The sequence below is a fragment of the Trypanosoma cruzi genome, assembly GCF_000209065.1.
Source record: "Trypanosoma cruzi strain CL Brener chromosome Unknown tcruzi_1047053506675, whole genome shotgun sequence".
Classification (NCBI taxonomy): Eukaryota; Euglenozoa; class Kinetoplastea; order Trypanosomatida; family Trypanosomatidae; genus Trypanosoma; species Trypanosoma cruzi.
This window is the reverse complement of record NW_920833.1, coordinates 23356-36438: the sequence shown is the minus strand read 5'-3', so window position 1 is coordinate 36438 and position 13083 is coordinate 23356. Positions and strand designations below refer to the sequence as shown.

The 13083-nt window shown below is 52.2% G+C and overlaps 1 protein-coding gene and 2 pseudogenes across 1 annotated transcript, besides 4 other annotated features; all 3 read left to right on the top strand.

The window, feature by feature from the left end:
- On the top strand, window positions 1-922 carry Tc00.1047053506675.110 (retrotransposon hot spot (RHS) protein, putative; the record flags this gene model as incomplete). Its single annotated transcript, XM_809366.1, has 1 exon — window positions 1-922. A coding segment is annotated over one exon (922 nt), but the record flags the coding sequence as incomplete, so codon positions are not given.
- Window positions 1-13083: part of a sequence feature (areas not merged during assembly with more than two copies in the genome that could not be assigned to a particular haplotype) that runs on past the window's edge.
- On the top strand, window positions 2212-4338 carry Tc00.1047053506675.99 (annotated as a pseudogene).
- On the top strand, window positions 7684-10488 carry Tc00.1047053506675.90 (annotated as a pseudogene).
- Window positions 10856-11038: a mobile genetic element.
- Window positions 10856-13083: part of a mobile genetic element that runs on past the window's edge.
- Window positions 11018-11040: a sequence feature (AT_rich).

Sequence of the window (13083 nt, the reverse complement as noted above, 5' to 3'; positions counted from 1 at the left end):
GGTGGAATGTCGAATGGATAAAGTGGGACCGGTTATTCGCTACATCTTTGATCAGAGACCATACAAAGGTCGGATTGTCTCGTGCGAAAGTACAGTTGATAAAATGACCTTGCAGGACACCAACTATTACACTGTTTTGGGGACTGGTAAAATGTGTGGTAACTACGTCTCTGACAAACTTGTGAAGGTCGTACGAGTACGAGGAAGTGAGGGTTCCGAATTGCCTTTAAATGCACTGATTTCTTCTCACCTTGCAGAATTAACGTTATGTAAGTTGGCGACGTTAATGCAGCAGCGTGATTTTAATTTACTCATATTGGCCATCGAGGACGATCTCATATCAAAAGCCCTTGAAGATCATTCCTCGTTTGCATTTTTAAGTGCGGCCTTTGTAAAAGCAATAATACCGAAACTCACGGAGCTGAAAATAACAGCAAATGCTCCGCCACACCGTTGTGCGTTGAGAGTGCGTCCACATGAGCGCCCCTTCAAGCCCTGTCTTTTAGAGTGCCTGGAAAAATTTAAAAAGAAGATTAATATAGAGTATCGGGTGCTGTACAAACCGGAGGCTCAAAACTTTCCGCTGGTGGACGGCTTTTTCTTTTCGGACTCAAATCCGAAGACGTTGGTTGGGCTGCGGATGACGACGGCGGGTGGGCACCACACGACAACCAGCACTGTGCGGCAGTTCACTGAGTGCCTGGCGGCATATTTTAATGGTTGGGAGGAATTTTCTGAAGGATTGTCGTGGGAGATGATTTATGTGCAGCACGCAGACAGCACGCCGATGATTGAATGGCAGGGATGTGATGTCGTCAATTCCAATAATGTGAGCCGCGCTGAAAACCGAGAGATTGTGGCGTTCTGGGAGGAGGAGGTGCGCCAGTACCAAGTGTCAATATCATCCAGAGACTTTAAATAAAAAGAAGAAGCTCCCCCAACTGTGGAAGAACAACAACAACAGGAAACAGATTAGGAAATGAAAAGTGAAAGAGACATTTTGATTTGTGGTAATTTTTTTTGAAAAAAAAATATATTCAGACACTTGTGTGTGTGCATGCGGTGCGGGTGCACCAGCCCCATGCGGCAGCACCGCACACAAATGCCAAAAATGTTCAACGCGAGTGATAACAGCAGTGACAGAAGAAAATTAGGGAGGGATTGGGGAAATTTATATTTCTGGTGAAAAACATATTTCGAGTTGTTTAATACATGTGAATGTTACTTTTTTTTATACGGCACCGGTGCACCATCCCCTTTGGGAGTAAGACGCACAGATGCCAAAAAATTACAACGCGATATTCCTTCACAACGACAGAAAAACAAATCAGGGATGCCAGGGGTGTTTTAATAAATGGTAAGAAAATATTGAAAGGATTTTATAGTAATGTGAATTCTTCTGTCTGTAGACAAGACGTGATAACAGAATTGCTCTGTTATTAAGGAATTACTGTCTTTAGCCGTATCGTAGTGTTAATACATTTTCCTTTTCATTCTATTTTTTTATAGGACCGATCATTAAGTGAAGCATCTTCAAGGGATGGACAAAGGGTAAGTTCTATTGAAGAAACAATGCACTCCGTGTGACCGCATGGAGTGAGGCATCGTGTCATGGATGGTTGAGGAATCGCTTCTGCGTGTGGCTGTTTGGGAGCTCACTTCGTGTGCGTTGTGTGCCGGAAGCGGGCTGTGGCCGTATCCCGTTGCCCGTGGGATTGAACTGGAGGCGGTGGCGGTGTGTCCCTTTTCCTCGCCCATTGTGGGTGAATGCGGGAGGTGCGCGCGTTTTTTTGTGGATGCTGTTTTGCGGTGTGTGTTGTGCTGCTTCTTGCTTTTCCCCTCTCACCCTTTTCTCCTGTGTTCCTGCGTGGAGTGGCTGCATGCTCACGGGCCATGTTGATTGTGAGTGCGTCGTGACGGCATCCATTCATCTCACTCCCTCTGTCTGTCTGTCTGTCATTCCCTGTTGGGTGTGGCGTGTTGCACCGCGCGAGGGCTGGCCCGCCCACACCGACGGCCCGCCGTGACTTGCCGCGATGGCCGGTGCGGAGTGGCGGTGCTCGCTGTCTCATCTCTTTACTTGGCTTGCTTTCCCTTTTCCCTCTACCTCTTGAACACAGACACGCTAGGAAAGAAAGCAAACAAGCGCTACTCGCCACTGTGAAATTTGAAGGCACTGAAAGAACCAACAGCACACACACAAATATTTATATGCTCTCACGTGTTGCTGCAGTGAAGGCACCCCGCACACACAACCGTCGCCGCGTGACCGGATCCAGCGGAAGGAGGAGGGAAGGAGGAGAGAGTGAGCGGCATAGGCCCAACATGTCCCGACATGTGTTTACTTCCACGGTGCTGCTACTCCTCTTCGTGATGATGTGCTGCGGCAGTGGAGCTGCGGCCGCATCGACGGGGGAGAATTAAGTGATTGCGCGGCTGCCGTGGGTGGCCTTTATTTTCGTTCCGGGACGAACGCATTTGGAACCGAAGGGTGGGACTGGTGCAAGTGGAAGGAGGGATTCGTTTGGATCGCTTGCTCTTGTGGGTGTTGGTGGAGTGACGGTTGTCTTTGATGGGGGTTACACGACGCTTAATGGTAGCGATGGGGCACCGAGTGGGCTTTCTCATGCTGATATTGTGGCGGGCTCCATCTTTTTTGCGTGGAGTTTGTCGTCTTTTTTGGTGGGTTTAATAATGGCCGGAATACACGCAACGTGTTGAGCACAGCGAATATAAAGGGTGGTGTAGACTCCGCGTCCAATCCCACGGCAATTGAGAGCGGCAATAGGGCGTTTCTTCGTGCGGGAAGTTAGCAAATGTTTGGTACGAATGGTGGGTTCAATTGGGCGTTGAGAGACCGTGATGTTCAACTGGTTGTGGGTGAATTCACGCAGCCCAATGACGGCAGACGGAGCGAGCTGATCCACTGGTGTGAACCCAAATTGCTGTGATCACAGATCATTCCCGGACTCACAAACGCGGCGCGAATGGATTGAGGGTTTTTTGTGGCTCAGGCGTTTTGAATGGCACGCTTGTGTCCCCGTGATTGCGTATAATGACGAAAAAGACGATTTCTCCATGATCATCGGTTCGACGGACGGCGGCAGCAGCTGAGTGCTTTCAATGGGCATTTTTCCTGCGGACTGCATTGACCTTCTCATTGCCGAGTGGGAGCAGGGACAACTTCTCGTGATTACTCATTGCTATGGGAGCCGGTACTGCAGAGTGCACGAGTCACGTGACAAGGGGACAATGTGGGTGGAGGTACCCGGGGCAATTGCGGGCGTATGGGCCAATTCACAATCGGTTCTTTGGGAAAAGAGCTTGCGTGTGGGAGCCATTGTCACTGCGACCGTTGGAGGAAGGAGCGTCATGCTGTAGGCTCGGGAAGTGAGCTCCCCGTGGTGGGAGAGTGAGGCCCATGCGCTCTACGTTTGGGTGACTGACAGCAACCGCGTGTTTTGTGTTGGACCGGCTTACATGGACACTGTTCTGAATAAGCCGATTGCCAACGCCCTGCTGTACTCGGATGGTGCGTTGCACCTTGTGGGAGCGAGGCACAATGAAGAGAAAAGCAGCCTGTTTCCTGCCCCCCTGACGGAGGAGCTGCAGATGATCACTTCCATTCCCCGTAATTGGGCGGACGTGGACGCTTCCTTCTCCGCGTCGCCCGTAAGTACTGTGGGTCTGGTTGGATACCTTTCCAACGCAGGCACTGCCAACACGTGGATCGACGAGTGCCGTTGCGTGATTGCAACGGTGACGAATGGCAAGAATGTCACAAATGGGCCTCAATTCGCAGGGCAACATTGCCCCGTGAACCGTTGGGAGGATAATAATCACTGTGGCTTTGTGAATTACGCGTTCTCTCTTGTGGCGACGGTGGCTATTTGCGAGACACACGTAGGCGTCAAGAGTATCCCTTTGATTGGCGCGAAGGGAGCAGGCCGCACTGTGCACTTTTGACTGTCGCACAGCCATGAAAGGAGTTGGGGATGTTCAACGCAAACAGACACACCGGCCTTTGGGAGTTGAACAAACAATAACGAGTGGTGCTCACGCTGCAGGACCACCAACAAGGCCTTCGTATAGATCAATGGTGTGTGTGTGTGTGGGATGCTGAAACGACATCATCCTCAGGAAAGGGGTCACGCACGAATTCACACTTTTACATTGGAGGGGATGGGAGCAGTGCGAGCGACACCGGGAGCCAAAAAAAGTATGTGACAGTGACGAGTGTCTTTTTGTACCACCGCATATTGACCCGGGAAGAAGCCGCAAAAGTTGGTGCCAGCAGCCTTGCTCTTCCAGAGTCTCTTTCTGGGAAAATGCTTGAAGGGCCGGATGATCCAGCGGGAACCGACAGTGGCTCCAAAGATGGAAACGCCTCTCAGCTCACGAACAACACTTTTTTGGAGAAGGGCTCTGGTGGCTACGGCACGGTGCGTGTGTGTGTGCCTCGGATCTTGTTGCTTCTCCTTCTGGGGCTCTGGGCATTGCAGCTCTCAGCTGTGTGAGACGGCGGGAGCGGAGCCGCGACTCCCCGTGGAAAAGGGTGTGCCGCTCCTCAGGAAGACTCAATGCACTCCGTTGAGGACTTTTTATTTATCCCTTTTTTTTCACCTCTGGATATAATGTGCTGCTGGTGCCTTGTTGGAGGGGTCAGAACCCCTGCCTTTTTACTATTTTTTAATTTATTTCTTGTTTGCCGCTAGCTGCACACTCTCATGAGTGACGTGCTTCCCCCTGTTTTATTTGCTTTTGTTGCGCCGCACGCGGTGCCGGCCTCATTGCTGTGCGTCCCACGGACTGTACAAAACGAGGGGTGGAGGAAGAGGCCGAGTGCCTCATGAAATGTGAGGGATTTCGTGTGGACACGTGGAACACTGCGATCATTTTTTTCCCTCTGTAAGAAACATATGGAGATGCACAATTCCTGCTGCGCTGAGGGATGCACGAAATGAAAGTCCACTGAGGCGATTTCTCTTTTTTTTCTTTATTATTATTTATTTCTGCTGAACCTACGCCTTTTTTCTCTCGTTTCTCTGTATTCGGCAATTCGCTGCGGCTTGTTTTATTATTTGCTGCGTTGAATGCCACTATGTGTCTTTTTGTCCCGCTGGGTGTCCCACTGCTAGCTGTGCAGTTGACACGCTCTCATCACTTTTTCTTTTCCGCTAGAAGCATCGATGGTCCGCGACGACGATCGTTTGTGTTCCCCCATTGCGATGGTGCGAGGGTGACTGGGCGCCGCCCTGTTGAGTGCGCTCGGAGGAGAGCGGATGGTGTGCGCCGTGCCTCACTGTGAGTGTGGGGCGCCACCGCCACGACCTGCTGTGAGGCGTAACGCTATTCCTTCGGGGCAGAGGTAAGTAAAGGACAGCGCCGTGGACTTGGATGCGCCTCGTTCCTCTTGTTGCGGCTGTGGGTGTGTGCTGTTCGCATTGCTGTTTTGCGGTACGATGTGGATGGCGGTGCTTCTGCGTGTGCCTTCTTGAATGCACTGTGCGGCGGGCTTCTCTTCTCCATGCCTTTGCCCTTTTGTGTGTGTGGGTGAGTGTGGGTGGCTGTCGACCTGCCCCGAGCATTGGGGTCCTCCACACACGTGAGGCTCATCTTGGCAGCCTCTCGCAGCGTCCATGCCTCGTGACAGAGAGCGAGGGAAGAGTGGCGTGTTTCCTCCTACTATAGACCCATCAATTCCGAGCAGTTGGAGTGAAGCTAAAGGGACAAGTGTGTGTGTCTTCACCTTCTTGCGGGAGGGCGCGCAGAGGTTGTTTTTCTTTTGTTAATCTGTTCGGTCACTGTACCTGTGTTGACGTTATTATTATTATTTTTTCCAGGGGCATTTATTGTGCGATTTGTGCGTGTTTGGTGTCCAACGTTTTCTGCACCGCCAAATGGGATGTTGCGCAGGATCGGAGTACATGGATGTGCGAGGGTATTGTGTCGCTCGCCCGTAATAACACACACGCACAGTTTCAGTGAGTCTGACACGTCACGTTCTTCGGAACGGTCGAAATTGCTTGCGGGACATCACTTCATTTGCGGCGTCGGGACAGTGAAGTGAATGGAGAGATATGCCGAGAACGCAATGCCCCTCCATAATGCCGCAGGCTGGCGGCGACAAGGATCAGAGAGCCTCTACCCAACGTTGAGAAGACGGCAGCGCTCTGATGATCCGGTCTGCTCTTTAGGAACTCCTAATGTAGTGTGCACCGTGTGGGCCCTTTTGCTGCGGATATGCAGAAGGGTGATGTGGGGTGGAATTATTGTTGAAGGCAGCACGGGCGCCGCCTGACCTTTATTGGGGGGATGCGTGCTGTTATTCCGTGCTTCCTTGCCTGCGTTGTCGCACTCATGCTGTGTGTGCGGATGGCCACAGTAGGGGAGCTGAATACGGTTCAACGTGTGTTGCTCACGGGGACTGCGCGACACATGTTTTTTGTTGGGTTTCCCAAAAGGAGGGGCGCATCGCCGTTGCGTGCTTCCCGCGGCAGTCCATTACTCTGCGACTGTGCGTGCCGCCGTCCGCTGCGCCGCCGCAAGCCTTCGTCTTTGTGAGAAATGGGGAGCGTGACTGCTGTGGCGGTGGTCGAACTTTCCCGAATTGGTGCTTTTGGTGATCCCACTTGGAGCGCCGAGCAGCGAGGGGCCGCACACGCCCAGGAGGCTGGAGTGTCAGCTGCAACCGCACCTGCGATTTGTAGTTGGGATGTGGCATGTTTCTTTGGTATTTTTATTTTTGGTGATATGCGGGGCAGCGGTGTGTTGGCGTGTGCGGGCTGCTCATGGCTGCCGGTGTTGCCTTTCCCGCTGTTCTCCCGCTCCAGTCCTTTGCGTGCGACGGACCAAACGTTTTTGCAGGCGTGTGGTGGGGCCGCGTTCTTGTTTGGGAAAAAAGCCTTTCGCAGGCATAATGATACTGCCGTCCGTGCCACACGAGGCAGTGGGGAATTTCCTGGGATTTATTGGCGGGGTGGCACCGCACCCATGCCGTGTGGCAGGTTTGTATTCCGCAATGCACGGTGAGGGGGATGTGCGGTGACAACTTCCTCCAGTGGAGCGACACGAGCAGCACGGGGAGCGGAGCGGAGGAGTGATGGCTGCGTGCTCCCAAGTGGTACGTGAATGGCGAATGCAATATGAAAGGCAGCGTCACGGCTCTCTTTTGTGACACGCGCATTGCAGATATTTTCCATAAAGCATGCAAATTGTACTTTTTTCTGTTGTGTGGGAACTTACCGTGATGCATCGCTGTTGTGGCGTGTATGATTTGGGGTTCTCACGTGTGGCCGTTGCTGCACTGAATTTACTTTTTATTTTGTGTGTTTCTGTCAGCGACTATGCGCCCACGTCCTCTTGCAGAGTGTGTGCGGTGACGGCGGTGCCACACGGGTGCGGAACCGTGGCGAGCGGAATGCGTGAGCGAACCCTCCGTGCGCACCACGTTGTTATTATTGTTTGCTCTCACCAACACTGTGCTGGGTGGATGGCACCCAATTGCCGTCGTTGTGGTGGTCCTCGTGCATCGAGTACAGTGCCGTCACACCGCGCGTATGGCACTCTTGTTTTGGCTGTGAGTCATTTCTGTGCGTAATTTCCTTTATTCTTATTCTTTTTTTTGGTTTGTGGTTAGTGTTCAGCTTTAACTCAATACAACCAAGAGAACAAGGAGAAACAATGCCTCCAAAGCAAAATAGAGTGCAAGGTGGCAATGCCAAGAGTCGAGCGTCCGCCGTGCCGCAGGGAGGTCGGAGGAGAGCGATTGAGGAATTTGAGGGTAAGAGAGATCAACCCTCTGCGACACAAATAAGAGCGGAGTCGCAGCAACCGCAGTGGACCACGTACAGCTACATAAAGGACATTCTGCTGGAGAGAAACACTAACAGGATCGACATGATGCTGAACGATTTCCTTCGGAGCTACTTGGGCGGCAAGGGCGTTGTGAGAAGAAATGAGAACGTCATTATAGATGCTTTTTTGTTGGGACCCACGGTGTTTATCCAAAACCAGCAGCTTCTTGAAGAGATTTTTAACTTAACTGCGTACCAAGCGCAGAAAAGAGAGCTGGAGGAAAGGAAAAGAGAGCTGGAGGAAAGGGAAATACTATGGGAGGCTGTTTATAAGCTTCACCACGAGGGTGTGGTCTCTCTCAGGCAATGGAGGGACTATGAAGGAAAGGATACAGTCACTCCTGTTGCAAGGAGAAAACTAAACGCAGCTATTTCTCATGTACTGAGAGAAGAAAGGCATGAGACGGAAGAAAGGCGTTGGGCGGAAGAAAGGGCAAGGCGAAGGCAAAAAGTAGAAATGACCGTTGCCACCACGATCAAGGATGCGCTATTTAGAGGAAGAGTTCGCGTCATGGACATGCAATTGAATGATTTTCTTGTGATGGAGTTGGACGGCATGGGCATTTTCCCCGCCAACCGGAATGTCTTGCTGAGGGATTTTTTTATTTGCCCCACAAGGTATATCCGCGTTACGTTTTCACTGCTCAAAATGCTGGAATCGGATCGTTACAAGAGGATGGAGAGGGCTGTAAGGGATGAAATGGATATGGAAGAGGATGTAAACAGGCTTTGCGAGAAAGGTGTGGACACTCTACTGAAGTGGTCATTAGCTGCCGAGGAGGTAAAAGCAAATGTTCATAACCTCACCAAACGTTTATTGGATGCAGCCTTCATTGAATTGATGAGCTCAATGGCGATGAGTGCGCCGATTAAACTGGAGGGATTGTACGAGTCTGTGTACAATGCGAGGTGGCACCATTTGGTGGAAGTTCCTGACGGCGAGGAGACGGGAATGGAGGTGAGGGAAGGGGAACCACAGCAGTCATGGACGTACAAGGCAGTTGGCGAAACTCTTGAAAGGGATGACGGTGCGCAGCAGTCCGGTGCAGCACGTCTCAGGCTGATGGTGCTCACCTCGGACAAGGGATGGCCGTACTCGTGGGAGGAGGATGAATCCACTCGTGACTGCTACGTGAACTGCGAGGTGGAGCGAGTGTGGCGGATCGTCAAGGGCGATATAACCGCGTGGCTCAGCCCTGACGCTGGGGACTACTTTAAGCCCAAGAGGCGTGTGTTGATTGGGACGCCCGGGATCGGGAAATCGATGAATGCCGGCTCGTACCTCCTCTACCAGCTGCTGCACTACGATGTGGAGCAGCTCCCAATGGTTGCGTACTTTATTGGGAGTCAATCATTCCTGTTTGACAAGATCACAAAAACGGTGTCAGTGTACATGGGTGACCCCAGGATTGAGGATTTTGTAAACATTTTTTCCTTGCGTGGGGTGAAGGGGTATTGTATCTACGACGTGGCATTGAAGGGTTGTCAACCGGCTGCTGGTTTGCCTTGCAAGGGATGGGGCATGATTGTGGTGACACCGCCAGACAAAAACGAATATGAACGGTGGACAAAAAAAATGGACGCTATTGAAATCGTAATTGATTGTCCCGAAGAAAACGATGTGAGGGCAATGTGCATTTGGATGAAGCGCAATTGGCCCCTGCAGGAGCAAGCGGAGTACTGGAAGGAGGTGAGGGGTCGCATGAATAACGTGGGACCAATTCTCCGCTTCATCTTTGGCAAACAGGCATATGATGACCGCATTAAAGCGTGTCAGCAGGCCGTGGATGGGTCGACCGCCTCGGAATTGGAGCGCAATTTGGGTATTGGCTGCTGTTACTCGTCCAATGACAGCGACTTGTCTCGAAAGCTTGTGAGGGTTGTCCGAGTACGACGAGGAAACAGCATTGAGTCGCCTCTGAATTTGCTGGTATCTCCCCACCTCGAACGTGAAACTCTGTCCAGGTTGGAGAGTGAAATGAAGCAGTCCGATTTTATTTTTTTCGTTTTGGCGTTCTGGGATTATGTCCCACCATATATTATTGAAAAGTATGCCGCGTTCGCATTTTTGAATGAGGATTTCCTGCGTGCGATAAGACTCAAAATCAGGGAACTGAGGCCACCAGGACGACGTGAGCCACACAGCTGTGCGCTGAAAGAGCACTCAGACAAGAGCTTCGCCAGAAAAGAGGTTCTACCGCCACCGGAACGCCTTTCCGATCCGGTGGCTATGGACCACTGGGTGCTGTATGAGCCGAAAGTCCAAAACTTTCCGCTGGTGGACGCTTTCTTTTGTGGACACAAATCCGAAGACGCTGGTTGGGCTGCGGATGGGTACGGCGGGTGGGCACCACACGACAACCAGCACTGTGCGGCAGTTCACTGAGTGCCTGGCGGCATATTTTGATGGTTGGGAGGAGTTATCCCGAGACCTGTCGTGGGAGATGATTTACGTGCAGCACGCAGACAGCACGCCGATGACTGGCTGGCAGGGATGTGATGTCGTCGACTCCAATAATGTGAGCCGCGCTGAAAACCGAGAGATTGCGGCGTTCTGGGAGGAAGAGGTGCGCCAGTACATAGCAGCAATATCGTCGGACGATGCCAGAAGGAACGAAGCTCTCTGAAGTGAGGAATAACCACAGGAATAGGAGAACGAATTGGGGAATGAAAGGGGTAGTTTTGATTTCTGGTAAAGAAATATTGTGGGATTTATATATTTTGTGATACTTTTTTGTGTGCATGCGGTGCGGATGCACCAGCACCAGGTGACAGTATATCGCACAGATTTCAGAACTGTCCAACGCTATCGAACATAACAGTGGCAGAAGAAATTAGGGAGGGAAAGGGGTTGCTTGGTTTCTGGTGAAAAACATTGGGTGGTTTCTACATGGTATGTTAGTTGTGTGTGTGCATACGAGGCACAATTGGGGAATTGCCCCGGTATGAGAAAGTCATTTTGGCTGGCGGTGTCACGGCGTTACTACATTTCTTTTCTTAGGAGCTTCTGAAGAGAATGATTGTGGGAGACCTGGCGAACTTAATTGATGTATATGTATCCTGGTAAAACTAATGCTCTTCTTTATGAGACTTTTCCTATCGTATGAATTTTGGGAGGGCCATGACCTTAAAGGGGATTGGGGAGCCGATGGCGGCCGGACAATTTTTTATTTTTTTATTTTAAGCTTACAGACACAGCCAGTTTGGTTTAAGGAAACGGCATTGGTTCCTTACACTGTTTCTGAGTGGTGTGATATTGGCGCCCGTCTCTGGGACCCGGTACGCCAACGTGGCGAAGCCCAGGTGCAGATAACGTTCATTAATGGAACCGAGATGTCGGATGAGACGTTAACTGTGGCTCCCTCATCGACAGGCTTATGCCTGATTTTGGGAAGCGTCACCAGGCCCTGGGAGGATTCGAGCCTTACAGGACATATTGCGAACCTCCGGGCGTTTCAAGTACCAAATTTTGAGAATCAATTGATCTTGCCCATCATGGGCGCAGCCCGGGAGTTGGGGCGCGTGGCAAGGGCTCATCATTGCTGAAGGGGAGCGTTTGAGCACGAAAAGCGCCCACGCCGCCGTGGACGTGCAGAATCGAAGCGTTCAGCCTCATTTGCAGCTGGAAGAGGCGCACAACAACCTATCGGCGCGCGAATCTGACATTGCGGTCGCCGGCAGCCTTTTTGCAGAACGAGAATGCGCGCTCGCCGGACGCGAACAGCAATTGGAGGCGACCCGCACCCAACTACAGGAACGAGAGGCACGCGTTAGTGCTAGAGAGGCGCAGCAAGCCGCGTGGGAGGCGGAGACGGCGAGCCGGGAAGAAGTCTCCACCTCTCGGAGAGGTTTGACAGATGTGCCTGTCGCGTGTCACAATAAGGCCGAATACGGCGTTACCAAAAAACCACATTAAAAGCATCGCTTGATGGCTGTGGGCGCGTCGTCACGCACGGCCCAACGAACTCCGGCGCGAGAGAGACGGCAGGTTATTCCTCCAGACGTCTCGGGGCAATTTCGGGTGACCACATTTCTATTCCTCGATGCCTTTGCCCTCCAGCACTTCTCCTTGGACGATCATTCCGCTACAGGAAAAGAGGGACGAATGTTCCGCGCATTCGACGACACCACTTGGGCCCCGCGTGTATGGAACGCGGGCATTTCCGGAGTCTTTTTAGACCTCCGGGGCGCATACAATTATTGGTGCCAGGCGGAGGACCAGGCCCAACTTGTATTTGACAGTTTGGTTGCGTGGATGCGTGCGCTGGAAGCGGAGCGAGGCCTCTCCGATCGCTTTATGAACTTGGGAAGGATCTTACTGCAGGCATTCCGGATGCAGCTCATGATGGCATCCGACCCCGGCATCCCGGTCTTCAACGTTCTCGCCCGTCCTTGCACCGCCGTTCATGAGGCTGACACCTTTGCGAGGGCAATCCAGATTCCCTTGGAACGACGAGGGACGCAAATATCGTTGCGATGCCAGTTATTTCATGTTTATGGACACGACACATCTAAAAGCAACGCCCGAGACGCAACCAGAGGAAGTTACTCGCAGCGCGGACGGCCGTCAAGAAACGGCAAAGGGGCTGCTTGCTGCTTCTTGTGAAGGCGGACAACGGCAGCTCCATCCATTCCACCACCTCCCGCTATTCCGCAAAGAAGTCGCACCGCGCCGCCGATGCTCCATCCGATGTTTCAAATTGCCCGACGCAATCGTCGGGAAGGGCGGTGGAGCTTATCTGCCAACGACGCTCGGCTGTGTTACGACGAATCACCGGCAGTTCCGCTTTGGGCCAGTTATATGAGGAAAGCAAACGAGGTGGCTCGAGAACTGTGGGCGCCGTCAGCGTGGGAGCAGAGAATGTCCCTAGCGGGGCAATTCACGACTTTTTGCTGCACGCACGAACAGCCGATGAACAAGGAGAGCTGCGCGGTCTTTTTTGATGGCAATCGAAGTGGCGCCATCGACACCCGACTGCAGCACGCCCGGATGCTGCGGTCCATGTTGGAAATGGATCGAACCCCGCTGGATATGGCGGCTTTGAGGTTACAAAAAGTTGCGGTGCGATCGGAGACGAGGCAGACGAGGCAGGCGCGCCCCGTGACAGAGGAAGAGATGAATCAAGTAATCCGCAGCCGGACCGATTGGAAGGAACGTGTTGTCTTACGACTTGCGTGGATAACGGCGAGTCGTTTGTTTGAGATTGCGGTCTTGACCCCCAACAAT